Consider the following 25650-nt stretch of genomic DNA (forward strand, 5'->3'; position numbering starts at 1 on the left):
GCAAGCAGGGGAGGGACAGAGAGAGAGGGAGACACAGAATCCAAAACAGGCTCAGAGGTGTCAGCACAGAGCCCAACAGGGGGCTCAAACCCACGACTGGTCATGATTTCATACCTGAGCCGAAGTCGGATGCTTAACCGACTGAGCAACCCAGGCAGCCCAGAAATAAGGTTGTTTTCAACTGGAAAAACAAAGGCAAACTCATTCTGATTTATGAAATTCAATTTATACACACAAATAGAAAAAGACTACAGAGGCAGAATAAGAGTTGTGATGATCTTTTCTGCACGCTGGGTGGCGGCTGCTGGCTTTCAGCTCCACACTGCCCCCGCAGGCCAACCTCTGTACTGCTGGCGCTGACAGCCTACAGCCGGCTTTCCCAGACACCTGGCCAGATGGGTTCCGGTTTGGTTCTGTCATTCTTGGCACTGGCAGGAGAATTAGAGGGTTGGACAGAGAAAAAGGAGTTGTTTCTTTTCTCTTTCGGTGGTGGCCTGGAAGCGGCAGCAATCGCTGAGGGTGACCGAGGGCCACTGGAGGCCGCGGCGGTGAAGTGGGAGGCGCAGCAGCCACCTCCTTGCGTCAGCTAACAGCCCTTTCCCCTTCCGCCTCTCCAGCGGCCCCTCGCTCTCCCCTTTGCTTTTCAGTCCTTCTAACACCTTTGTAACCAATTCCTGCCGTCCAATCCTTCTCTGCCTGAAATACCTAGAGTGGTTTCTGTTTTTCTGGCTGGCCTGATACGCTCTGCGGCAAAACTTAGATACATGTTTAACTAGAATTCATTAGAAAGAGTGACGTTATTCTTATTCTTATTTGTATATGAAGAAATAGGATATAAGTAGTTGTTTTTCTTGTGGCCGGAGCAAGATACTTGTGCATTTAGTTTCCTTCCTGTGGGGTGCAAAAGACTGATGGTCTCTATAACTTATACAAGTAACTGGTAAAGAAGATTGATTAACTCAAGACATGAGTTCTTTACAAGATAATAATCAAACTACTACGAAGCGCCTCAGTTGTTACTTGTTGGTCAACATTTGACAAGTTATAACACATTGACGGCACAACTTTAAAACCCTAATAAATATGATTAGTTAATAGTAGACTCCAAAGTCCCCTTTGTTCTTCTTAAAAGAGGTTGATCGGCTATGATCCACCAAGAAACATCTAAATGGGAAGAAACACAGAAGCATTTTTATTAATGCCATTTAGTTTTTTCAATAGAAAACAGATAAACTATAAAATTTATGACTTAACTGTATTGCTACATGTGTAAAGGTTACAATTTTACACATAAAGTTATTTGGCATTTAGACAGTTGGACTAGAAAAAAACAGATATATTTTAAGGGCCAAAGATTTGCCTCCTAAATCAATAATCTCCCTTTTAAAAAAAGGTAACCTAGGGGCACCCGGGTGACTGAGTTGGTTAAGCGTCTGACTTTGGCTCGGGTCACGATCTTACAATTTATGAGTTTAAGCCCTGCGTTGGACTCTGGGCTGAGAGCTCACAGTCTGGAGCCTGCTTCAGATTCTGTGTCTCCCTCTCTCTCTCTGCCCCTCCCCCCCCCCAAAATAAATAAACATTAAAAAACTTTTTTTGAAAAAAAGAAAAATTAAAAAGGTAACTTATGCCATTGATCACAACAGACTGGAAGTGACCAAAGGAAGTTATTAATGAAAGTTAACAAAACGCAGGCTTATTTTAACATGCCTGATCTGGACCAAAGGAGGGGAAAAAACCCAGTTACTTAAACATGATTAAAAAATTTTAGGGGCACCTGGCTGGTTCAGTCGGTGGAGCATGTGACTCTTGGTCTCAGGGTTGTGAGTTCAAGCCCTACTCTGGGTATAGAGATTACTCAAAAATAAAATCTTTAGGGGCACCTGGGTGGCTCAGTCAGTTGAGCGTCCAACTCAGGTCATGATTCCAGGGTTGTAGGATCAAGCCCCACATCTGGCTCTGTGCTGAGCATGGAGTCTGCTTGGGATTCTCTCTCTCTCCTTTGCCCCCACTCGTGCTCTCTCTCTCTCTCAAAAAAAAAAAAAAAAAAGTAAAAAATTGTATCATATATATATATAATTATTTTTTTTTAATGTTTATTTATTTTTGAAAGAGAGACAGAGCTCGAGCAGGGGAGGGGCAGAGAGAGAGAAGGAGGGAGACACAGAATCCAAACCAGGCTCCAGGCTCTGAGCTGTCAGCACAGAGCCCAATGCAGGGCTCTAACCCATGAACCGTGAGATCATGACCTGAGCCAAAGTCAGACGCTCAACCGACTGAGCCACCCAGGAGCCCCCCCTTTTTTTTTTTAAAAATTTTTTTTAACTTTTATTTATTTTTGAGACACAGAGAGACAGAGCATGAAGGGGGGAGGGTCAGAGAGAGGGAGACACAGAATCGGAAGCAGGCTCCAGGCTCCGAGCTGTCAGCACAGAGGCCGACACGGGGCTCGAACTCACGGACCGTGAGATCGTGACCTGAGCCAAAGTCGGCCGCTTAACCAACTGAGCCACCCAGGCACCCCAAGGAGCCCCTTATCTTATATTTAAGTTCAGAATAGGAGTAAGAGTGATTTACATGCATATTTTATATATGAAAACATTTGGAAGGACGTATACTAAAATGTTAAACAGTAAACCTATTTCTATGTAGTGAGATTTCAAGAGATTAAGGTTTTTTGTTTTTGTTTTTTGGCTCTTGCAAATTTGTTTTTTCTATGGTGAAAATACATATGTCTTTGGTAATTAAAAAGGAGAATTAAAAGAAATTAATGCCCAAGGATAAAATTAATCAGTACTTTTTGAAATTTAGTTTTTCACTTGCTTTGATATGAAAAATAAGACTTTATGAGGAATCATAATGCTGGAAAGCACCCAGGAGACCACGCAGTCCAGATGTGAAAACTAAAGCCTGCAGAGGGTCAGTGAATGGCTGGAGACCACACTGCTGCAGAGAGTAGAACCAGGGCCTCTTGATTTCTGGGCTAAGAGCCCCTCAAACAAAAAGCAAAATATAAAAATATACATAGTTAACGCATAAAAATACATTTATCTCCAGGACACAAGAACAAGTTGGGTCAATGTCAAGACCCTAGTGATATAAATGGTGTCACGTCAGAACCTGAGTAACGGTGGGCCAGCTTTACCTTCAGAATTTCACAGGGAGCGGCGTCTGGTGGTACAGGCTTCCCACAATGTTTTGAATATTCAGTTATAAACACTGAAGCTTCATCTAAACTATGGAATCAGAAAGAAAAAGAGCATCAGGAGGAAATCCTCGGGCATGATAAATATGTTTGCTATCTTGACTGTGGCGATGGCTTCACGGGTACATGTATGTCCAAATTTATCATATTGCATACTTGAATTACGTGTAGCCTATATATGTGTGTGTAGCTATGGTTGGATCACAAGTGGTAAGCAAACAGAAAGAAATCCAAGGCTTGGTAATGAGAGAGAGATATGTCCCAAGTGGCCAGCACGGTTAGACTAAATGTAGGGACCAGGAAAGACTTCTATCCTGACAGGGTTTCCCTTCCTTAGTGTCAGCCATTTCTCTCTTCTCCTTTTCGCGTTCCAAATCCATTCCCAATCCTATCCCAGAAAGCTTATTTCCAAACTTGTGGCTGCCAGAAAATTAGACAATCAAGCTTAGCAAAAATTAGGTCACATAAAAGCCAGTAATTCTCTGAGCAAATGTCTAAGGAATAAAGTTGTAACTCAAGTTTTAGAGCAGGACTGTGAGATACCTATTTTGGGGGTTTGGAAAGTTTCTTGACTGTCTGATTCCAAGTTCATGTTCTAAGGGACTCAGTTACAAGACAACTAACCTCTGGGCATATGTGGTAATGCTATAGCTTAATATTCAGAGCCTTTCATTACAACCAAATAGTTGTACAATTATTTGATATTTTCCTCCAAAATAAAGATAAATTTTAAGGAAACTCTACAGTAAGTTGTTTTTGTTTGTTTGTTAATTAACTTACCTTAACTCATTTGCCAAATAGTTTACCAGCTCAGTGATGTTGTTGGAATTCATCATATGCAACTTCAACACTTGAAAGTATTTTGTCTTTGCCAAAATCCCAAACTCCTTCTTACTTATGATATTATTCAGAATCAGGTTTCTAATCTATAGAATGATAGGTATCATTAAATTAAAAATGTGTGCAATTGCAAGTTCTTACTCAATACGCCCAAATTCCTTACTATCAGAAGTTAAATTAGCACTGTGTTGTGACTAAGTCTCTTTTTTTAAGGGGGTGGGGAAGGGGATCTGTTTTGGCCCATTTCAGTAACAGATTAAATCAATAAGAAGTAATTGCTCTGGAGCACTTTGGGTGCTTACAACACCCATGAAGTCTGCTTACAACAACAAGCATTTAAGGCTACAGATTTTTCACTGAGCACAGCAGCAAATAAGACAGATGAGGTCTCTACCTTTTAAAAATTTATTAAGGTTTTAATAAAGGTAAAATAATTTTATATATTACCAAATAGGCAGAGATAGTAGTATTCAGCCTACTTTTGATTTAGGGAAAATTATTACCTTCTAATATAAAAGTTTTCATGGCAAAAGGAGATGAAATTGCCTCTTACTTGATGTGAAAATCCTGCCAATTGGCCAGTATTCATATGCTCTTCTAATTGCTGTAAAATGATCTGAGGATTGCACGAGCCCAGAAAATTCTACAGGAAAAAAAATCAAACACAGTGGAAAAGTATTATTACTACTAATTTCTGTCAAATCTAAAAGGTTTTCATTTTTAAATTTGGAATATCTTTAACCATTTCTATTATAGGAAAAAAACAACTCTATCATATAACAAAAAATTAAAGAAATAAGGAAAAAGACATTTTACAAATACCTATTGTGACAACAAGGGCTGTTTAACAAGCATTTTTGTCATTCTAAGTGCTGAAAGGACTCTATTTAAATACTAAAATTTTGAAAAGCATTAATGGATGAGTTTATGAATAGTCAAAAAACCCCCGAAGTCCAAGGCAAGCACAGATGGCTGTGAGAAAATGGAGTGAACAGACCAAATGACAGATAAAAAATATGCATGTTCATTTATATAGATCTTTATCTACTGGCTAAACTAACTTTGGGGAAATACTGCAAAACATTCCCAAGTGCTTTGTTCTATTTGTTCTGTATTGTAAAGGGAATGAGTTCGTTTTAAAAGTTCTGTCCTCACAATGTTCATGGGTCCGTCCCTTTGTCAGACACCCACACACAAACCTGACAATTCCCTCTCTTATCTCCCACATCCAATCACTAAGTGCAGCTGCTCTATTTGGCTCATTCTCACTGCCACCACCCCACTTACAGCACATATCCCCTCGAGCCTTCCCTGCCCATTCACAGGCTGGTCCAGGCAAGTGCAACAGCTTCCCACACTTCCGCTCCTGCCTCCTCTCTCCCCCACCAAGCCCAAGGATTGTTCCCTCCAAAACGGTGCCTGAACATTTACTTTACTTTTCCAGGAAACCTGACAGTTCCTCACTGATAAAGAACAAGGTCCAAACCCCTCTTAAGGCATCCCTTGGATGGACCTTGATCTATCTTTTAGGCTCACCTCCTGCTAAACCTGCATACAAACCTCCCACACCCCTCAGGCTGATGAACTCCTGCTTTGCAAGTCTGGTAAAAAGAAAACACCACCCCTTTTGTGGGGGCACAAGCAGTGGGAGATTTTCTGTCCCTCTGGCAGGCCCAGAGGAATAATTTGCGAGATACCTTAATTTGCTGATGTCTTTTTTCCGAGTGAGGCATGAGCATCAGACAGGCTAGTGCAAAAGCCGGAAGCTCTAACTGGACATACTGCCTGGCAACCGCAATCATGTCGAGATCATCTGAAACTGGGCATCTTCAAGAGAGCACATGAATTTATTAGTAATTTGTCAGATTCACGATATTATGTTGAGTCTTCCAGCTTTCCACAACTGTTACCTGATTGTGCTTTCAATGATTTTAAACATTACAGTGCCGGTGCATCACATACACTTAGTAATGAGTAACTTGAGTCTTCTTCGTGGAACAAAATATCCCACCCACTGGAACACAGAGCACTGACTGCCGCTATGATCATGTCTGGGGCCCACACATGCTTAAAGACACATTCTCAGAAGACTCAAAATCTGTGAGACAACACTTCATGATTTCAGGTAGTGATAAAAATACTCCTGATGTACATTAAAACTAATTTTAGGAAATGCTTATCGAGTATCAGTTTACAAGTTGCACTGCATGTGGAAAGCAGACGTTGTGAAAATAAGAGAGATATTTTATTTTAAAAACAAGTGGTACGTTTAACTTCTCAAGAAAAATGAGTTACTCATTTAAAGAGGTTTATTAAAAAGAAATTTCATAAACAACACATATGATTTTGAGGGGGTAGGAAAACAATTATTTTACTTACTCTAGAACAGCGATGAGACTCTCTCGACAATCTGATAACTGACTGGGGCTCAGAGGACAAGATGCTGAAAAGAAACAATAATGTGTACACACACACACACACACACACACACACACACACACACACAGAGCTATAAAACGCTACTGTCAATGTTTCAGGGGACAGAAAAATACCTGAAAGTAGGGGTATCTGAACCACACGCTGCCAAGCTTTGCTGAAGTAGGGAACCTGGGGAAACAAGCATGTTATAGGATTTGCGCCACAGTCTCTCGGTTTTGCGGTCACAGAATTATATACTTAGAGCATATGTTCTGGATCCTAAGACCAAAAACGTAAATTGGTATCTCCTTATTCAAGATGGTTAGATTTTAGGATAATATTCTTTCCTTCTCTCTCTTTTTTTTTTTAATTTTTTTTTTCAACGTTTATTTATTTTTGGGACAGAGAGAGAGACAGAGCATGAACGGGGGAGGGGCAGATAGAGAGGGAGACACAGAATCAGAAACAGGCTCCAGGCTCTGAGCCATCAGCCCAGAGCCTGACGCGGGGCTCGAACTCATGGACCGCGAGATCGTGACCTGGCTGAAGTCGGACGCTTAACCGACTGCGCCACCCAGGCGCCCCTCTCTCTCTTTTTTAAAGTAAACTCTGTACCCAATGTGGGGCTCAAACTTGATCTCATGATTCTGAGATCAAGAGTCACATGCTCTACTGATTAAGCCAGCCAGGGGTCCTTAGATAATTCTCTTCATAAGTGTATAGTTCAGGATCTTATTACACAATCTTGGCTGATTTGTTATGGTTTTGTGTGGGGAAAAAAGTGTCAGAAAACAAAACTCACACTGTTGTGTGCCACAAGCTGTGGGAGAGTCACAGGAAAGGGGCAACCAGACAAGAGAAAGGATTTCAAAAAGGAATAAGGCAACAACATACGTTTCCACTCATAGGAGAGGGGTTAAATGACTCAGGATATATTTTGCTCCATATTATGGAGAATAATTAAGAGTTCAAAGTCATGGGGCACCTGAGTGGCTCAGCTGGTTAAGCGTCCAACTTTGGCTCAGGTCATGATCTTGAAGTTCATGGGCCCTGTCTCAGGCTCTGTGTTGACAGCTCAGAGCCTGGAGCCTACTTTGGATTCTGTGTCTCCCTCCCTCTCTGCCACTCCTCTGCTCGCACTCTGTCTCTCTCTCTCTCTCTCTCTCAAAAATAAACAAACATACAAAAAAAGAGTTTAAAGTCATGAGATACCAAAAAGACTAAATGTACAGGTTTCATAAGATCCAACAATTCCACTCCTAAGCATATGTTCGAGAGAAAAACACACATCCACATAAAAACTTGTACACAAATGTTCACGGGGCACCATTATTCATAATAACCCAAATACCCTTCAACTGATGAATAGACAAATAAAATGCAGGTGTGTCCACACAGTACACATGAGTCAGCAGTAAAAAGGAATGAGGCCCTGACACCCACTCCCATGCACATGAACCAAAAACATGACACCGAATAAAAGGAGAACAGAAGGCCACGTGGTGCAGGATTCTGTTGATATGACATGTCCAGCAAAGACACTTCCAGGGGCAGGAGAGGGAGGAATAGTGAGTGACTGTTAATGGGTATGGGGCATACTTCCGGGGTGAAGAAAATGTTCTAGAATTAGATAGTGGTGATGGTTGCATAACATTGTGAATATACTAAAAACCACTTAATTATACACTTTATTTACTTTTTTGGGAAAGGTTTTTTTTTTTTTAAGTAATCTCTACCCCCAACGTGGGGCTTGAACTCACAACCCTGAGATCAAGAGTCACATGGTCTTCTGACTGAGCCAGCCAGGGTCCCCTTAGCTGTACACTTTAAAAGGGTACATTTTAGGGGCCCCTGGGTGGCTCAGTTGATTAAGCATTTGACTCTTGATTTCTATTCAGGTCATGACCTCAGTTCGTGGGATCGAGCCCCGTATCAGGCTCTGTGCTGACAGCATGGAGACTCTTGAGATTCTCTCTTTCCCCCTCTCTCTGCCCTTACCCTGCTTATGCTCACACACTTGTTCTCTCTCAAAATAAATAAATATTAAAAAACAAATAAAAGGGTAAGTTTTACATGGGAATTACATCTCAATTGAGAAAATAAAGGTAGGGGGGCACCTGGGTGGCTCAGTTGGTTGAGCTTCTGACTTCAGCTCAGGTCATGATCTCACGGTTCATGAGTTCGATCCCCCATCGGGCTCACTGCTCTCAGCCTGTCAGTGCACAGGCTGCTTCAGATCCTCTCTCCCTTTCTCTCTGCCCCTCCCCACCTTGTGCTCTCCCCAAAATAAATAATAATTTTAAAAAATTAAAAAAAAAAAAAAAAAAAGGTGGGTCTCTGAGCTCTATGGAACTATCTCCAAAACACCAATGTTATGTGGAAAAAACACTTTATCTAGCATGTGATTGCATGTACATGTACAAAAATGTATATATCCCTCCCCCCACACTTATATGCTACTAGGAAAGTTCTAGAAGAAAACATAAGAACTATAAACAGTAGTTACTTCTGGGGAGATAATTTTGAAGGGAAATGGTAAAAGAGAATTTTCAAGTTTTACTCAGCATGTTTCAATGTTGTTCTAATTTATTAAGCTACGAATAGATGATATATTTCTATATTACATATTATAACAATTATGTGGTATACAACTTGTGAAATTTAGAAAAGATGAGTAAGTCATTGTGTCTGATTTAAAGATCTTCTAAGTTCAAGAAGGGCAGGAATATATGCTTAAAACAAATTATACCATGGCAGGTGTTACAGCAGAACCAGTGTTTTGAGAGCATAAATGAAGATGCAGCTCAGGAGGCCTGGAGAACACGGGCAAGTGATGTCCTCAAGTGACCTCTGAACTAAATATTCTGGGTCCCAGCACCATTTTATTTTTTAAATGTCTATGTATTTGTGGGGGGGGGGGGGCAGCAGAGGGGTAGAGAGAGAGAGAGAGAGAGAGAGAGAGAGAGAGAGAGAGAGAGAATCCCAAGCAGGCTCTGTCAGTGCAGAGCCTGATGAGGGGCTCGAACTCACGAACCACATGATCATGACCTGAGCTGAAATCAAGAGTCAGATGTTTAAGTAACTGAGCCACACAGCGCCCCCTGGCACCATTTTAACAGGACATCAGGTCTGTTCTTTTTTTAAATTTTTTTAACGTTTATTTATTTTTGAGAGAGAGAGGGAGAAAGAAAGAGAGAGAGAAAGAGCAAGAGAGAGAGAGAGAGCATGAGAGGCGGAGGGGCAGAGAGAGAAGGAGACACAGAATCTGAAGCAGGCTCCAGGCTCTGAGCTGTCAGCACAGAGCCCGACGTGGGGCTCGAACTCACAGAGTACAGATCATGAGCTGAAGTGAGAGGCTTAACTGATTGAGCCACCCAGGCGCCCCAGGTCCATTCTTTTAAACATTTTTTTTTTAAGTTTATTTATTTTGAGAGAGAGACACATGCAGAGAGAGCATGTGAGCAGGGGAGGGAGGGAAGGAGGGAGGGAGTGAGAATGAGAGAGAGTGAGAGTGAGAGAGAGAGAGAGAGAGAGAGAGAGAGAGAGAGAGAATATCCCAAGCAGGCTCTGCACTGTGACTGCACAGCCCAGACATCAGGTCCATTCTTCACTTGAGCCGGTGACTTCACCCAGTGCACCCAGCAGCCACAGGCCGTCAAGTATAAAGATTAAGTTCTATAAAATTTATTTTAGAAAACTACATACCTGCCATAACGAATGGATACTAGAAATGGCGGTTAAAACTTTCCTTAGATAAGGGATCTGTGAAAACAATAAAATACAGTTCTGAGTATCACTAAAATGGAAAGCTTCAACATGAAATATCAGATTCTTAAATTTTCAAAAGAGGTATCAGTAAAATGTATCCACCATGAGAACCAAAGAAATTCACTTCCTAAATCACAAATATCAAAAAAGGGCAGGGAAGCTTCCATTTCTTTCCAGCGAAATTTATGTCAGTTTTGAGTTAGCACTTCCTCTGGCCTAACACCAAGTTAAGTTTGGCACCAACCCAACAAGTCCATGTTTGCAGCGTATATCTGTTCAATACAAGCATCAGTGCAGAATGCTTAAGAGATGCTATGAGAAAGCTTTAACACACTGCAGTCTAGGGCACTGAGTCTCACCATATTGAAGCCAAGAAGCTTCTGCAAGAGTCCATTCCAAAGCTGCAGGTCATAGATTTTGTACTCCAAACAAAGTTCAGTCACCAACCTTACTGCCTAAAGCAGAAGAGACATTAAAAAAAAAAATACTGCTTCAAAAACAAACAAACAACAAAAACCCATACTGCTTCAAGATACTAAGAAATCAAAGCACCTTTGGAAAAGGTAGGGTGGCCACACACAAAATGTTTATAATCTAGATGTGTCTATTGCCTAATTTCAGGCAAGCCCTCCTATCTCTCTAATGAAAGTAAAAAAGATTAAGATTATTCTCTTTCTTTCTTGCTGTCATGGATTCAAAGAGCATCTTGGGGCTTCCCTGTCTTTTTTCTATCCAAGATCAGTTTGCCTGTTGGCCTCATAACCCTCACGCCCTAGGCTCCAACTGCCTCGGAGACTAAATTCCCACAGGCAATGAGGAAGAAGAGAAGTGACATCCCTCCTGACATAGGGACACTCTCTGTCCCTACCCATCTGGATGAGGACACACAGGCCTTGGGAAGGGATTACAAAAGTATCCCTTTGTGGGTGGAGATTAGGCCCTAGGCTTTAAGGGGCAGAGGTAAGGGGATCCTACAAGTTGCCTGTCACCCGTCAGGATAGGAAAGTAGAAACAGTCTCAGAGCAGCAAATTTGTTCAAGAATGAAGAATTTCTCTGGTTTTAGGCATTTGAGTGAAAACAAGGGTATCTGAGAAGATGGGGACCCCACCCTCAGACAACTCCATGTACATACCATGGATTCATGGCTGTGGTTTTTCCATAGACCCTTAATCATTCCTTCTTTAGGACTGTTGCAAAATAATTCATATGTGATGGGGATATTCAAAGTCTCAAACGATGCCAGAAAAGTTATACATTTCAAATAAGATCTGGAAAACAGAGGCATTTATGGGAATCATTCTTACAGGCCACATTTACATTTAAGATAAAAGCCACCAGAGGGCAATTATTAAGCCTGTTTGTTTTTAAATGTCTATTTTTTAGGCTTCTAAATATATTCACTGAATATAATATTAGAAATAAATCAATATGAGCAAGATCAAGAAAACATTCAGTTCCTAAATGCCTCAAAAAACTAGGGAAACAAGATGTTCTCAGAGGCCTACATCCCCTTTGCCAAAAGGTCAAGGGCACTCAAGGCATAGCATTCTAATGAACTCTCACAAACTAAGGGGTTTAAATGTTACATTTCCAAAGAACCCATTTGTTTCCTATTAATACAATTTAAAAATTTCTACTTACTTCACTTCTTGCATGGGTTTTTTGAAGAGAGATTCTATAGTTTCTTTGTCAGCCAAATATAGGAGACACTGAAGAGCTCGAGCTCTGTGGGCAAAAGTTAACTGGCGCACACCCAGCGTCTGTAAAACCAATGCAAGTTTGCAGAGACACATGCATGTTGCAGCTGCGTACATGAGTTTCAACTTAGGTAGCATAAGCATCGTGAAAAACAAAAATTAAAGTCAATCTGTGCCCTTAGGGAGCCAGTGGTTCTCAAAGCATGGGCCACAGACCCTTGGCGGACATTCCTCAAACTCTTATAGGTGGGAAAGGGTCAAAGTTACTTTCACAGCATCACAAAGATATTATTTGCCTTTAGGCTGTGTTCATATTTGCACTGGTGGGTGAAAATGTTGGCACTAATCACAGGAACACACGGTTGCTGAGGCAGCTGTGGTGTGCATCACAGCCATGCATGCACAGTATTGAAAACCAAAGGTGACTTCCACTTAACAAGGTTCTCGACAGAGCGGTAAAAATTAGTTTTACGAAACCTCACCTCTTGAATACGTTGAGTTCACACTTGAATACATATTAATTAATTAAAATGTATTCATCAATGTGTGACCGAATGGGAAGTACACGTAAAGCACACTGCAGTCTTACGATTTATGAATAGTTGTGAGCTGAAGCAGCCACTTTAAATGGAACGTCATTTTTACTTGAAACAATGACTATCAGATAAACTAATATGAGAAAGGAAGGAAGGAAGGAAGGAAGGAAGGAAGGAAGGAAGGAAGGAAGGAAGGAAGGAAGGAAGGAAGGAAGGGAAAGAAAGAGAGAGAGAGAGAGAGAGAGAGAGAGAGAGAGAAAGAAAGAAAGAAAGAAAGAAAGAAAGAAAGAAAGAAAGAAAGAAAGAAAGAAAGAAAGAAAGAAAGAAACCCTCCCCTTGCTGTTGAGGGCATATAATCAAGCATCTTAGATTTCCCTCTTTTCTTCCTTCTATCCAAGACCTATTTGCCTCCTGGCTCTTTCTCTCCGTTTCTGCCTCAGAACATTTCCACGGGCAAAAGCCTGAAGGCCAAAGAAGTAGTGTTGCCTTTAGGGAAAAGGGAAAGTTTAGTGCAGCTAACATTTAGTGGGGAGGGAGGGAGGGAGGCACAAGCAAAGGGTGAAGTAGGTCCTGCAGGGCGTTGAGACCAGTTGGTTTGGCCCCTGGTATTAGGAATGTTGTCCAACCAAGGAGTTAATAACTTTAAATGCAGATAACTGTGGGAACTGTCAATTGGTTCAGTTTGCCAAACAGGATGTTACGGAAGCTAGCACCTAATAGAGCCTGCAGATACTATAGTCCTGATTACCAAGTAAAATACGCAGTACTTTGAGTACTTAATGTGTAAGTGAGCATTATTGTAACCATCCCCTAATGGTATCAAGCACAGTAAATACGCAGGAAGAAAAGGGTAAGCTGAGACTCTGTGTCCAGGGCTTACAGTTGTCGCTGATGTTGCAAACACGAACAGCATTCTTGAACTGTAATCAATCGGGCGAGACAGAAGGAGATACAGGACTCTGGGGAAAAAATATTTTAAATTACATTTGGATTTTAATTTAGTGATCGGTTACCCAAATAACAGACCTTTTGCTGTCCATGGAAAAAGTTACCAGACATCCCAAACATGGGCCTGAAGGATTATGGGTCAAGAACATTTTTGCTTTTCCCCTGAATGGATGGTGTGCTTTTCTTGAGTTGCAGGCATAGCTAAAGAAAATAAATACGATAAATGCCAGGCCCCAGTCTTCTCATCTATAAAACAGCCAATCTCTGATAATTTAAATTCTATTTAAGAAATTAATACAAACTATAGCTGCAAAGTACATTGGATCCTACACATGGAAAATTCTATTTTAGTTCACAGGACCTTGTTAAGTGGCACAATTCAACCTCTAGACTCAGGCCTGACTGGCCCCCCTCCAGAGAAGGGCAAGATGGATGGGGTGGGCAGGGTACCAGGCAAAGGAGAGGGTGGAGCTTTCAGTGGGAAATGGCAGGAAGCTACAAAATTAGTATGAAGTATCCCTTTGGGATCTCCTAGGGATTTTTTTTCTCTCTTTGAATCGTTTCTCTGTAAGGCTTTCCATCGTGGCTGGTTCAGTTAGACACGGCAGGATGAATCTACCTGTTGCTTAGACAAAGGTACCCCTGTGTTTCAAAGACTAAGCAAGGACAAGGTGGGGTCCACAGGAAAAGAGGACATAGAAGGGGTGGTAAGCCACCTCTGCCCAAACCAGGAGAAATTCTTCTCCTGGGTTTGCCTTTTCACATCCTCTCTATCAGATCCAGGGCGGACGCAGGGTGTAAGGCTTCACAAGTGACTTGACCTACTTTTGGTCTAGACCAGGAATGGCAAAAAGCTGGCACGCATGTCACCACTCCCTCTCCTGTGCCTGTGCCAAGCATCATTAATGGATTACCATATCCTTTTAGATTTGGGCCCAGATATGGTCAGCAAGCCATGACCAATCAGATTTAGCATGTTAGATGAAACCAATGTGCCTTCCTTGGTCTCAGTCTTAGGTTAGAAGGGGAAAGGAATGCTGGTGGCCCATACCTGAACCAGCCCAGCTCACGAGGGGGACAGAATACATAGGGGTCTGGGGCCAGAGTCCTAGCCTAGCAAATAAGAATACTCCTTTGTTTGAGGTGCATTCTCTGCTAAAGAACCCTCAACGTCAGTAGGGACTCACTGAAGGTTCAGAAATTCTGGATCTTGGTTGTTTATTCCACTGGAGATAGTTGTACATATTCATGGCCATATATCAATGAAGTGATTCTTCTCAGAGACTGACCCAAATTATAGGAAGAAAAGTCTTTTCAAAACCAAACCTCTGACAGATTTGTTTTAAGACTCCTACTGGGCAACAAGATACAGACACATCTAAGTAAAGAAAGAGTACCTTCGGAGTGCTTCATCTTCTTGAAGTTCAAATAATTCTGACAGTTTCTTGAAAAAGTGAAAAACAAAGTCAAAAAACTAAAAGTTTGTGGACTATAGAAGCTAACACAACCTATTAGGTGAAAAACCCAATATACAGAATTGTTTACATAGAAGACATTAGAGTGTAACCCATTACTTTATGAAAAAACTTTTCCTTTCAAAATTAGTTTCCTCACATTATTCAGTCAACAAATATTTACTGAGCACTTACTATGTGCCAGGCACAATCCCAGGCTCATGGGTTGCCTGAGTGAATGAAACAGATGTTCCTGTCCTCCTGGCATTTACAGTCACCGGATAATTTTTAAAAGGAAAGGACTCCATGGATTTTAAATGAGTCCTTGAGTAATTCAGTACAGATTTACTGGGACTTACAAAGCAATGTGCAAGGTGCTATGGACAGTCCCAGTTCCTAGCTTCAGGGTGCTTTTGTTCAGTTCCTCGAATTTATGTATAAGTTAAAACACATCGGTTTCTGAGTCAACCACAGATTCTATGAGGCCTAGATATGCTTCCATTTCCATTGAAGCACAGTCCTTGTTCTTTGCAAACATTTAATAAATACTTGCTAAATTGGATGCTAAGGGATATAAAAAATAATTAAAAACCTAATGTCATTTCAGTTATAGTATTTGTTGACACATACATTTTTTTTCAAGCATATCTGCCTACGTGGATAGAGGAAGGCTCCCTAATTGAGTTCTGCCTGAAAACGCAGAAGTACTGCAGAAAATTCTGTGTTGGGATTGCTGAATCCCAGCATAAATGTCAGTGATACTACTTCTAACACTATATGCCTCCTGATATGATACACTGAAAAAAAAAACACATTACCTATATGGTATCCTTGCCCAAAACACATAACCTGAATCTAATCATGAGAAACATCACAAGGAGACATTTTGCAAACCAACTGGCTGGCCCCCTTTAAAAACATCAATATCCCATCACAGTAAAATAGACTAGAGTAAGAATCATCAATAGATGCTAAATTGGATTATGTGTCGTAGGGAAAGGAGTTTGAGGAGGAACAAGTTATTAAACTGTCTCAAAACACCTCCCCTAATAGTTACAAAAGGAAATACAGTAACTATGTAATATGGACACTGACAACATCTTAACCAGGTTATTTAAACTCACATCACCTATTCTGGCAAACGGACATCAGACATCACGTGCCTCCAAATGTCATACCCTGAGAAGCACACGATATCACTTAAGTAGGATTCTGGCCCAAAATGCATCATTAGAATCTTATCATGAGGAAATATCAGACAAACACAAATTGAAGGATAGCTTCTAAAACAAATGGTCTGTATGCTCCAAGAATATCAGGGGTGCCTGGGTGGCTCACTGGGTTAACCATCTGACTTCAGCTCAGGTCATGATCTCAGTTTGTGGGTTTGAGTCCTGCATCGGGCTCTGTGCTGACAGCTCAGAGCCTGGAGCCTGCTTCAGATTCTGTGCCTCCCCTCCTCTCTGCCTCTCCCCAGCTCTCTGTGTCTCTCAAAAGTAAATAAACATTAAAAAAAAATTTTTTTTTTAAAGTCAGGTGTCATGAAAGACAAGGAAAAGCTATGCAACTATTCTAGATTAAAAGAGATTAAAGATGGGGCATCTGAGTGGCTCAGTTGTTTGAGCGTCTGACTTTGGCTCAGGTCATGATCTCATGGTTTGTGAGTTCCAGCCCTGTGTCGGGCTCTGTGCTGACAGCTCAGAGCCTGGAGCCTGCTTCAGATTCTGTGTCTGCCTCTCTCTGCCCCTCCCCCACTCATGCTCTGTCTCACTCTGTCAAAAATACATAAACATCAAAAAAATTTTTTAAATAAATAAATAAAAGAGATTAAAGATATGACAAATACATGCAATGTATAGTCTTAGACTAGACCCTGGTCCAGGGGGAGAAAGTTCCTTAAAAGAGCACTATTGGGCCAATTCATTAAATTATAATGTGGACCACAGATTCAAGCCTATGTTTGTACTGTATCAATAGTGTACCAATTTAAAATTATCTAATTTTGATAATTATACTGTGGTGAAGTAAGAGAAAAGCCTTGTTCTTAGGATATACAGACTTGTTAAGAGGTGAAAGGGGATGCCACATACCATTAATTCTCAGACGGTCCAGAAAAATACCATAAATATATATATTATAGGGCAAAGCAAATATGGCAAAATGTTAAACATCAACAGAGTTGGGTGAAGGGTGTACAGGAATTCATTCACACTACTGCAACTTTTCTGTATGTTTAAAATTAGTTCAAAAGAAAACTATCACATGAATCTAAGAAAAATAAAAAGTTAATCACATGAATCTAAGCACAGACGACTTCTTTTATACAAGAGTTCATCTGAAATCACCAATTAAAAGGTAAAATAGTGGCAAAACAATATTTAAATAGAAAGAAAAAGGAAATAACCTCATGAAGACTCATCTGATAACAGAAGGTATTAAAAGCAGCAAACATTCCTTGTGTTAAGTCTGAGCTCCTAATCCGAAGGTTCTATCAATGCAGAGCCAGCAGAAAGGACAAGAGAACCTTTCAGAGGACGGACTGACCTCACCAGGCTTTGTGGACGGGCACAGCCACTTCTCCAACAACATGTCCCAGACTTTCTCCAAATTAATTTCGTTAACTTCGGCAATTTCTTTGGCAGCTGCGTGAATATCTAAGATATTCAAAATAAAGAGTTTAAAAATCAAAATGACAGTTCTCCCTGAGCAGAAAGATAAATGGTGCTTTGTCCTTACCGGGATATTCTTTGCTGGAGGAATTCTGAATTCTCTGACTTATGCTAGGATGCTCGTACAGACTGACGATGAGATGTGCAGGCTTTCCTATCACTCTTAGATATTCCGCGGTGTTGAGCTTGTGGGCTATGAGCACGGCTTCAGTGCCTGATCGCCGGTACTGAATATGAAGCTTCTTCAACAAAGCCTCTGCTTTTTCACGCGTTTCATCCTTAAAAAAAAAAAAAAAAAAAAAAAAAATCCCAAGCAGGGATTCCAAGGAAAGGTCACATTCTAAAACCTCAGGTGAGGCGAAGAATCATCTTTATCAATCAAGGTCCCTCCCTGCCTTAGTTACATCCTTACATAGCTACACAAATTCTCATCTTCTTTATCCATTTTAGGCATCCAACCCTTAAAGACGCCATCAGCAGGGCAGGATGAGAAGGTGGGCCAGGGAGCACACTATGTAAATGAAAAGAGAGGAGCCTTCCATTGTACAGTTCAGACTCACCTGACATGGGATATTCTGTAGCCACCTCTCAGCTAAATACAGGCAGAATTTCAAGCTGGACATCTTGAAGGAACCTGAACAGATAAAAAAGAGATTTATAAACAAATCATAATCCTTTTAAGATAAATGTATTTTAATCAAATTATCAAGGTTTTTTTTTTAATACAAGAATGCATACTCAGAGAAAAAACATAATTTAAACAGAAGGATACAAAGTAAAAAGTAAAAGTCCAAAGGCTCCTCTTCAGCTTCTATTCCTTCAGAAGTTTCCCCTGTGTGTGTCTGTGTGTACACGCACACATTTTAACCCCAACAGGCTAAGATCATACATGTGGTATTGTCCACTGTTCTGACTTAATATACACCTTGGGTATCTTTCCAAATCAACTATATAGTATTCTATTCTACGCATATGCTCTATTTTTAAAAACAAATTCCTGACAAATGAGCATTTAAAAAAAACAGTTATTTTTTAGGGGTGACTGCGTGGCTCAGTTGGTTAAGCATCCAACCTCAGCTCAGGTCATGATCTCAGGGTTCGTGGTTTCAAGCCCTACGTTGGGTTTTGTGTTGACAGCTCAGAGCCTAGAGCCTGGAGCCTGCTTCAGATTCTGCGTCTCCCTCTCTCTCTCTCTGCCCCTCCCCTGCTTGTGCTCTGTGTCAAAAATAAATAAATATTAAAAAAATAACTAAAAAGTAGTTATTTTCAACTTCTGTTACAACTAAAAACATGGCAGTAAGTGCCTATGTTTGTGTGCTTATTTGGTTATGCAAGAACATGTAAGGATTCATTACTAGAAGCAGGAGTACCTGTTAGGAAGCAATTTCTATTCCTACAGACAAGGTAGAGAACACCCACATCCCTGCACCCTGATAAGCTGCAAGGAGCCTTGCTGACTTCACTGGAGCCTTTCAACATTCAGTGAATTTTAATCATTTCAGCAATGCACCAAGTGAAGAGAAAGGGCACATAACATTTTTAACTACCATCAATAGTTTTAAATGCCTCTTCTCAAAGATAGGTAAGGAGTAAATTTTTTTATTGCAAGTTCAAAATAAGCCGACAATTTCGAGCCCACTTAGAGGAAGAATCCATACCTTCTGGGATATCCTGGGCAAGACTGATGCCAATAGCTACAGCCCACTCTGGGTTAACTATAGACAATAAGTAGGACTCGATGGTTTGAGTGATCTTAGTTATTTCCTTGTTAATCAGTGTTGAGGATTTAGCTTGTGTTAACTTCAGAAGCTTTGGCTTCAGTTTTTTTTCAAAAACATGTTTGGCTGTAGACACATACAGAGTGTCCAAAGAGAACTTCAAAGAGAGGAAAAGAAAAGTTAAGGCTGGGGGCACCTGGGTGGCTCAGTCAGTTAAACATCGGACTGATTTTGGTTCAGATCATGATCTCATGGTCGTGAGATCAAGCCCTGCAAAGGGCTCTTTGCTAGGAGTGCAGAGCCTGCTTGGGATTCTCTCCCTCTCTGCCCCTCCCCTGTCCCCAAATAAATAAACATTAAAAAATATATACTTAAAAGAAAAAACCTGAGGTTGATTTACATGCTCGCCTTTAAGGGTTTTACATGAAAGTAGTACAAAATCCTTCTACAAAGGGTTTGAGTTAACTAGAGGGTATAAAGGTATGTTTGACCAAGTTTCAACCCATTACCTTCATTAATTTACAAATTAGGAGCAGTGTTGGGAAAGATTCTTCACTGAGTTCTGTAGCTAAAAAAGAAACAAGAAGATTATGATTTGCTTAAGAAAACAAATTTGGGCTATTCAGTAAAATTCGTAAGAAGTTAAGGAACATACAGAGAATTTTCCAGAAGTTCTGTGCTGTGCCAAAGAATATTAGGTGAAAAGGCAGTCTAGTTTGGGCAGCTGATGGCAAACTTATCACATGCTCCAACATATACTGATATTCTAGGTCCACCGGAGGAGATATTCTTCTGTATGATTTCAAATGTTTCAGAAGACTCAATGCCTATATTAAAATATAAATGTATTTTCTTGTGAGCTTAAACCAATCCTGTTTCTTAACTCTCTAACTTGATCGTGTCATAGAATTCCATTCCTGAGATGGTCTTGTTTTCATTAAGAGAACCAAAACCTTTTGTAGTTTTACCTCTAAGATTATCCTTCTAAACCACAATTTATATGATGATTAAAGAAATTATACTCAGAGAAACTAATGGAACCTGTTATTGGTGGGATTTTTGTAAGTGAGTCTGAAAGTTCCTCATAACTTCTTCAAACAGTCTGAGGGAGACCTCAAAAATACTGGATTTCATTTTAAAAAGGTAGGAAGTAGGTCTAAAATTAATCCTCTATACCCTTACATCTCTTTAGGCTTATATCTGATATTTTGGGTGCTTGTATAATTTTTTGAATCAACCCATTTTCTTTTAATGTTTAAATCCATTTTAAAAAGATACAAAAGCTACTATGACCAAAATTCATAAAAGACTAAGAAGTTACTGAAAGTAATAGAATTGAGTCAGTCCTACCTACTAATATAGAAAGTGGAATCTAACTCTGGGTCCCACATACTACTTCTTCTTCTTCTTTTTTTTTTTTTTTTTTGTTGTTGAATCACAAAAATTTTGCTTTAATTCTTCTAAATTAGTCCTTTAGTGACTTCATGATCTTAGACAAATTTAAACTGCCTCAGTAAAGCCAAATAGGATTAAGATAAACAATAAAATATGAAGAGCATGAGAAGTATTTATTTACAGAAAGCATGAGTGGCAGAGGGGCAGAGAGAGAGGGAGACAGAGAATCCAAAGCAGGCTCTAGTCAGTGCCAAACCCCATGCTGGGCCTCGAACCCACAAACTGTGAGATCATAACCTGGGCCAAAGTCAAACACTTAACTGGCTGAGCCACCCAGGCACCCTGAGCGTGACAAGTCTTTTTACTTCTGTATCCCTTTTAAAGAACCAGGGGCACCTGAGTGGCTCAGTCAGTTAAGTGTCCGACTCTTGATTCTGGCTTAGGTCATGATCTCACAGTTTGTGAGATGACGCCCCGAGGAGGGCTCTCTGCTGACAGTGCAGAGCCTGCTTGGAATTGTCTCTCCCTCTGCCCCTTCCCCACTCACACGCGCGTGCGCACACATACTCTCTCTCAAAACAAAATATTTTTTAAAATCTTAAAAAAAAAAAAGAATAAAAAAAATAAAGAGGAACCAAACGAAAAATGAAGCTCAAAGGACAGTCCAGAAAGGTCCTATAGGACCACAATTTTGTTAAATGATCCAAAAAGAAGCAAAAATATAATTCTAAAATCTACGATACATTAGTTATACCTGATTGATATTAATGTTGGTTATCTTTTCATCAGCTCTTTCTATAACCTTCAGGACCACTTCAATCATTTCATAGCTGTAGGGATCCAACTGTATAAAAGTAAAAATATGTCAAAACTTAAGAGGGCCAGGTTTTATTATGGTCATCAGTACAGATCAAAAATGTAAAATGTCAGTGTGCCATAGTGTTAGATAATTCTTCTACAAATGAACTGAAATGCTCTTATCTCTAAAATTAGTTGTATCAGGATAAATAAACCTTAAAATGTCTCAGAAGTGATTTTAAAAAGAAAGCTGTTCCTAGGATACTAAAAATCTAGAAAGAATAAATATATCAAGACTTCATAATTTTGTAAGATCTTTAAATGAAAATTCTATGTCTTCCATTTAAGATGGGAAAAGTACAATAGGAGGAAATGGACGTTTTCTTGAAAATTATGTAACTAAAAGTGTGGGCCTCCAAGCAAAAGTTTCTCCAAGTATTCCATTCTGGCTCTAACCACATACTAAAATGCAAAAATTAATTGGGTGGCATCTATATATGTTCATGAAAAGAAAGGAAGTATTCTCTTTGTTCTTTGTTTCTGCCCACACACCATTACTTTTTTTTCATTTCTTAAATGCCAACTCAAGTCACATGAATAACAACACTGAACTAAGTGGGAAGATGATTTCCGTAGTTCCTAGAACTTTTGTGAAAGTCTTTATTAATTTTGGCTGAATTTCAGGAAATACTGAAGTATTTCTTGTAGTCTTACAATCTTCCTTGCCCTTCAATCCACCTTTACTCCCCCAACAAACTACTCCTTGACTTAAAAGTTTCAATTCTCAGGAAGATGTCCTAAGAAAATAATCAGACTAGAGGCCAAATAGGTATATGTATGTACAGAGATATTCATTGTAGCAATATTTAATAGTAAAATATACAAGTAATTTAAGTGTCCATCCCTAAAGGCTTGGTTACAGTATGTTTATCCACATAGTGGAGTAATATGTACCTGTCAAAAATGAGACAGATGTATGTTATTGACACATAATGACAATATGTTCAGTGAAAAAAAGGAGAATAACAGAATAGAATATTTAGTCTAAATCAGTCACCAAACTACTAACTTTTTTATCTATGGGAATGGGGTTATAGAGATTTTACTTTTTGATTAATACTTCTCTCTAGTTTGATCTTTTTCAAAGAATGTGTGCTATTTTCAAAAATCTGAAAAAAATGCTATTTCTATTTTCAGGGAAAAAGGGAGGAAAACTACTACATTAAGCTATATTAAAAAGGTAGAAATCTAAAATTACCAAAATTATAAGTTTATAAAAAATACAGGACTTACTTTTCCAGCTTGTTACTCTATGTACCTAAATTAACTAAGGGTAGGAGGGATGTTTGAAGTGACCCGATACATTCAGTTCCCCATTCATCTACCTTATGCAGTATTCCACTAAGACTGATGACCAGATCTTTTGTGCTCGTCAGTAGAGGAACCATTTCCAGGGCTTTGGCCAGGAGTTTGGGGTGCTGCTGCTTTGCAGACTGTGTGCTCATGTCTCCCTGGCCTTGGCTGGCATTGGTGTTGTGTAGCAGTGTTTCGATGAATAGCTGAAGAGCTGCATCACAGTCCAACTGAAATGTGCTAAAAGAAGTATTCAAATACAGGCTAACTTCTCTCCATGCATGTGTTTCCATACAATTTCTCACTGACACACTCCCATCGAACCCTCTCATTGTCCAGCCTCATTATCAGATCACATACACATCATCAAGAGTTAACTGCTGTCTTTAAAAAATCAGATCTTGGGGGGCACCTGGGTGGCTTAGCCGGTTAAAGCGTAGGACTCCTGGTTTCAGTTCAGGTCATGATCTTGCAGTTCATGGGTTCCAGCCCTGCATCAGGCTCCATGCTGGCAGTGTGGACTGCTTGGGATTCTCACTCTCTCCCTCTCTCAAAAACTAAATACACTTAAAAAAACCCAGATCTTGGGGCCCTTTGGGTAGCTCAGTTGGTTAAGCACCTGACTTTAGCTCAGGTCATGATCTCATTGTTGGTGGGTTCAAGTCCCATGTTGGGTTCTGTGCTGTTAGTGCAGAGCCTGCTTCAGTTCCTCTGTCTCCCTCTCTGTCTGCCCCTCCCCCACTCACACACGCTCTCAAAAATAAACACTAAAAAATTTAAATAAATAAATAAATAAATCATCAGATCTTGGGGTGCTTGGGTGGCTCAGTCAGTTAAGTATCTGACTCTTGATCTCAGCTCAGGTCATGATCTCACAGCTCACCAGATAGAGCCCCACGTTGGACTCTGCACTGACACCATGGGGCCTGCCTGGAATTCTCTCTCCTCTCTCTCTCTGTCCCTCTCTGCTTGCACTCTGTCTCTCAAAATAAAAATAAAATAAAATAAAATAAAAAATCATGGCCATATAATGGCATAATACTGGGGATAAATTTGTAATAAAATTGAAAATATTTAATAGGGCAATTCCACTTTCACACCCTTCACAAAAAATAGCCAAGATACACATACAAGGATGTCTGCTGCAACAACTGTTTGTAATATTTAAAAACTGAGAGCAATTCAATTATCCATTGAAAAGGGGCTAAATAAGTTATTCATACAAAGGAATACCAGAGTTCAAGAGATACAAAGAAAAGCTATATGTACCAATCTTATAAATATACTGTTAAGTGAATGATGCATGCTATAAAATAGTTTGTAAAATATGATTCTGTTTGTGATAAACTTAAAGAATGCATGTTTTTATATGCATAGGGGAAATAAAGGAACAATATAGGCGAAATTCTTTAAACGGTGATTATTCCTGAATGGTAAGATTATATGGAACTTTGATTTTAATGTGTTCTATCTTATTAGAAAAATAATAAAGATTTAAAAAATAAGAATGAAATGGAGCTATTATGTGTATTGTGCTAAGTGAAATAATTCAGAGAAAGACAAATACCATATGATTTAACTCATGTGGAATTTAAGAAACAAAACAGATGAACATATGGGAGGAGGAGAAAAGAGAGAGGGAAACAAACCATGAGAGACTCTTAAAGATAGAGAACAAACGGCTGATGGAGAGATGTGAGTGGGAGATGGGCTAGATGGGTGATGGATATTAAGGAGGGCACTTGCTGGGGTACCTGGGTGGGTCAGTTGGTTAAGCGTCTGACTTTGGCTCAGGTCACGATCTCATAGTTAGAGTTTGAGCCCCGCGTCGGGCTCTGTGCTGACAGCTCAAAGCCTGGAGCCTGCTTCGGATTCTGTCTCCCTCTCTCTGCCCCTCCCCACTTGCACTCTGTCTGTCTCAAATAAATGTTAAAAAATATTAAAACAGAGGCATCTGGGTGGCTCAGTCAGTTAAGCGTCCAACTTCGGCTCAGGACATGATCTCAAGGTTCTTGAGTTCGAGCCCCGCATCGGGCTCTGTGCTGACAGCTCAGAGCCTGGAGTCTGCTTCAGATTCTGTGATTCCCTCTCTCTCTGCCCCTCACCTGTTCATGCTCTGTCTCTGTCTCTCTCTCTCTCAAAAATAAATAAACATTAAAAAAAAAATTAAAATAAATATAAAGGAGGGCACTTGTTATGATGAGCACTGTGCGTTGTATGTAAGTGATGAATCACTGAATTCTACTTCTGAAACCAATATTGCACTGTATGTTAACTAGAATTTAAATAAAAATTTGAAAAAAATGAAGAATGAAATTATAGACAATTGAAATGCCTTAAGCCCTATTAAGATGATAGCTTAATTTGCTACACAGGATAACAAATATCAAGAAAAGCTTTAAGTAGGACCATTAAAAAATTTTTTTTGTTTATTTGTTTTTGAGAGAGAGCATGAGTGGGGTAGAGACAGTATTTTAAAACCAGTCACTTATTATTTGACCTTAAGTGGGTCACTGAATATGGGTTTGTTTTCTCATATATAAATTGGTGCTAATATGCAATAAAAATGTAAAAATTAAATGATGGTGCATGAAAGCACTTTGAAACTAATAAAGTGACAACAAACTGGTCATCCTATTTATTAGATAAACGTCTGAAATATTATTTACTCCTACTTATCACAATAACTTATCTATAAACATTTAGTTTTAGTTTTATTTTATTTACTTGTTATTTTAAAAAATTCTCCCTAAATCATATTAAAAAAAATTTTTTTTTAATGTTTATTTATTTTTGAGAGAGACAGAGCATAAGCAGGGGAGGAGCAGAGAGAGAGAGAGAGAGAGAGAG

General features: G+C 39.7%; 1 protein-coding gene across 4 annotated transcripts in view; it reads right to left on the reverse strand.

The window, feature by feature from the left end:
- Nucleotides 1-204: 204 nt before the first annotated feature.
- Nucleotides 205-25650, reverse strand: part of KNTC1 (kinetochore associated 1) — a 72794-nt gene continuing 47348 nt past the window's right edge. For all 4 annotated transcript variants that reach the window (XM_027044315.2, XM_053206774.1, XM_015063798.3 and 1 more), the window contains exons 44-64: nucleotides 22833-23040; nucleotides 21404-21493; nucleotides 19910-20081; nucleotides 19764-19822; nucleotides 19195-19411; nucleotides 18097-18170; nucleotides 17604-17814; nucleotides 17412-17521; nucleotides 14811-14857; nucleotides 13346-13424; nucleotides 11874-11992; nucleotides 11365-11500; nucleotides 10591-10686; nucleotides 10169-10225; nucleotides 6598-6652; nucleotides 6425-6488; nucleotides 5743-5872; nucleotides 4599-4688; nucleotides 3986-4131; nucleotides 3146-3236; nucleotides 205-1164 (exon numbers count right to left, since the gene is read on the reverse strand). In XM_027044315.2, coding sequence (XP_026900116.1) covers nucleotides 1144-1164; nucleotides 3146-3236; nucleotides 3986-4131; nucleotides 4599-4688; nucleotides 5743-5872; nucleotides 6425-6488; nucleotides 6598-6652; nucleotides 10169-10225; nucleotides 10591-10686; nucleotides 11365-11500; nucleotides 11874-11992; nucleotides 13346-13424; nucleotides 14811-14857; nucleotides 17412-17521; nucleotides 17604-17814; nucleotides 18097-18170; nucleotides 19195-19411; nucleotides 19764-19822; nucleotides 19910-20081; nucleotides 21404-21493; nucleotides 22833-23040 — 2272 coding nt within the window. In that variant the 3' untranslated portion in view covers nucleotides 205-1143. The remainder of the gene's footprint in view (nucleotides 1165-3145; nucleotides 3237-3985; nucleotides 4132-4598; nucleotides 4689-5742; nucleotides 5873-6424; nucleotides 6489-6597; nucleotides 6653-10168; nucleotides 10226-10590; nucleotides 10687-11364; nucleotides 11501-11873; nucleotides 11993-13345; nucleotides 13425-14810; nucleotides 14858-17411; nucleotides 17522-17603; nucleotides 17815-18096; nucleotides 18171-19194; nucleotides 19412-19763; nucleotides 19823-19909; nucleotides 20082-21403; nucleotides 21494-22832; nucleotides 23041-25650) is intronic.

Source organism: Acinonyx jubatus, chromosome D3, assembly GCF_027475565.1.
Source record: "Acinonyx jubatus isolate Ajub_Pintada_27869175 chromosome D3, VMU_Ajub_asm_v1.0, whole genome shotgun sequence".
NCBI classification, from domain to species: domain Eukaryota; kingdom Metazoa; phylum Chordata; class Mammalia; order Carnivora; family Felidae; genus Acinonyx; species Acinonyx jubatus.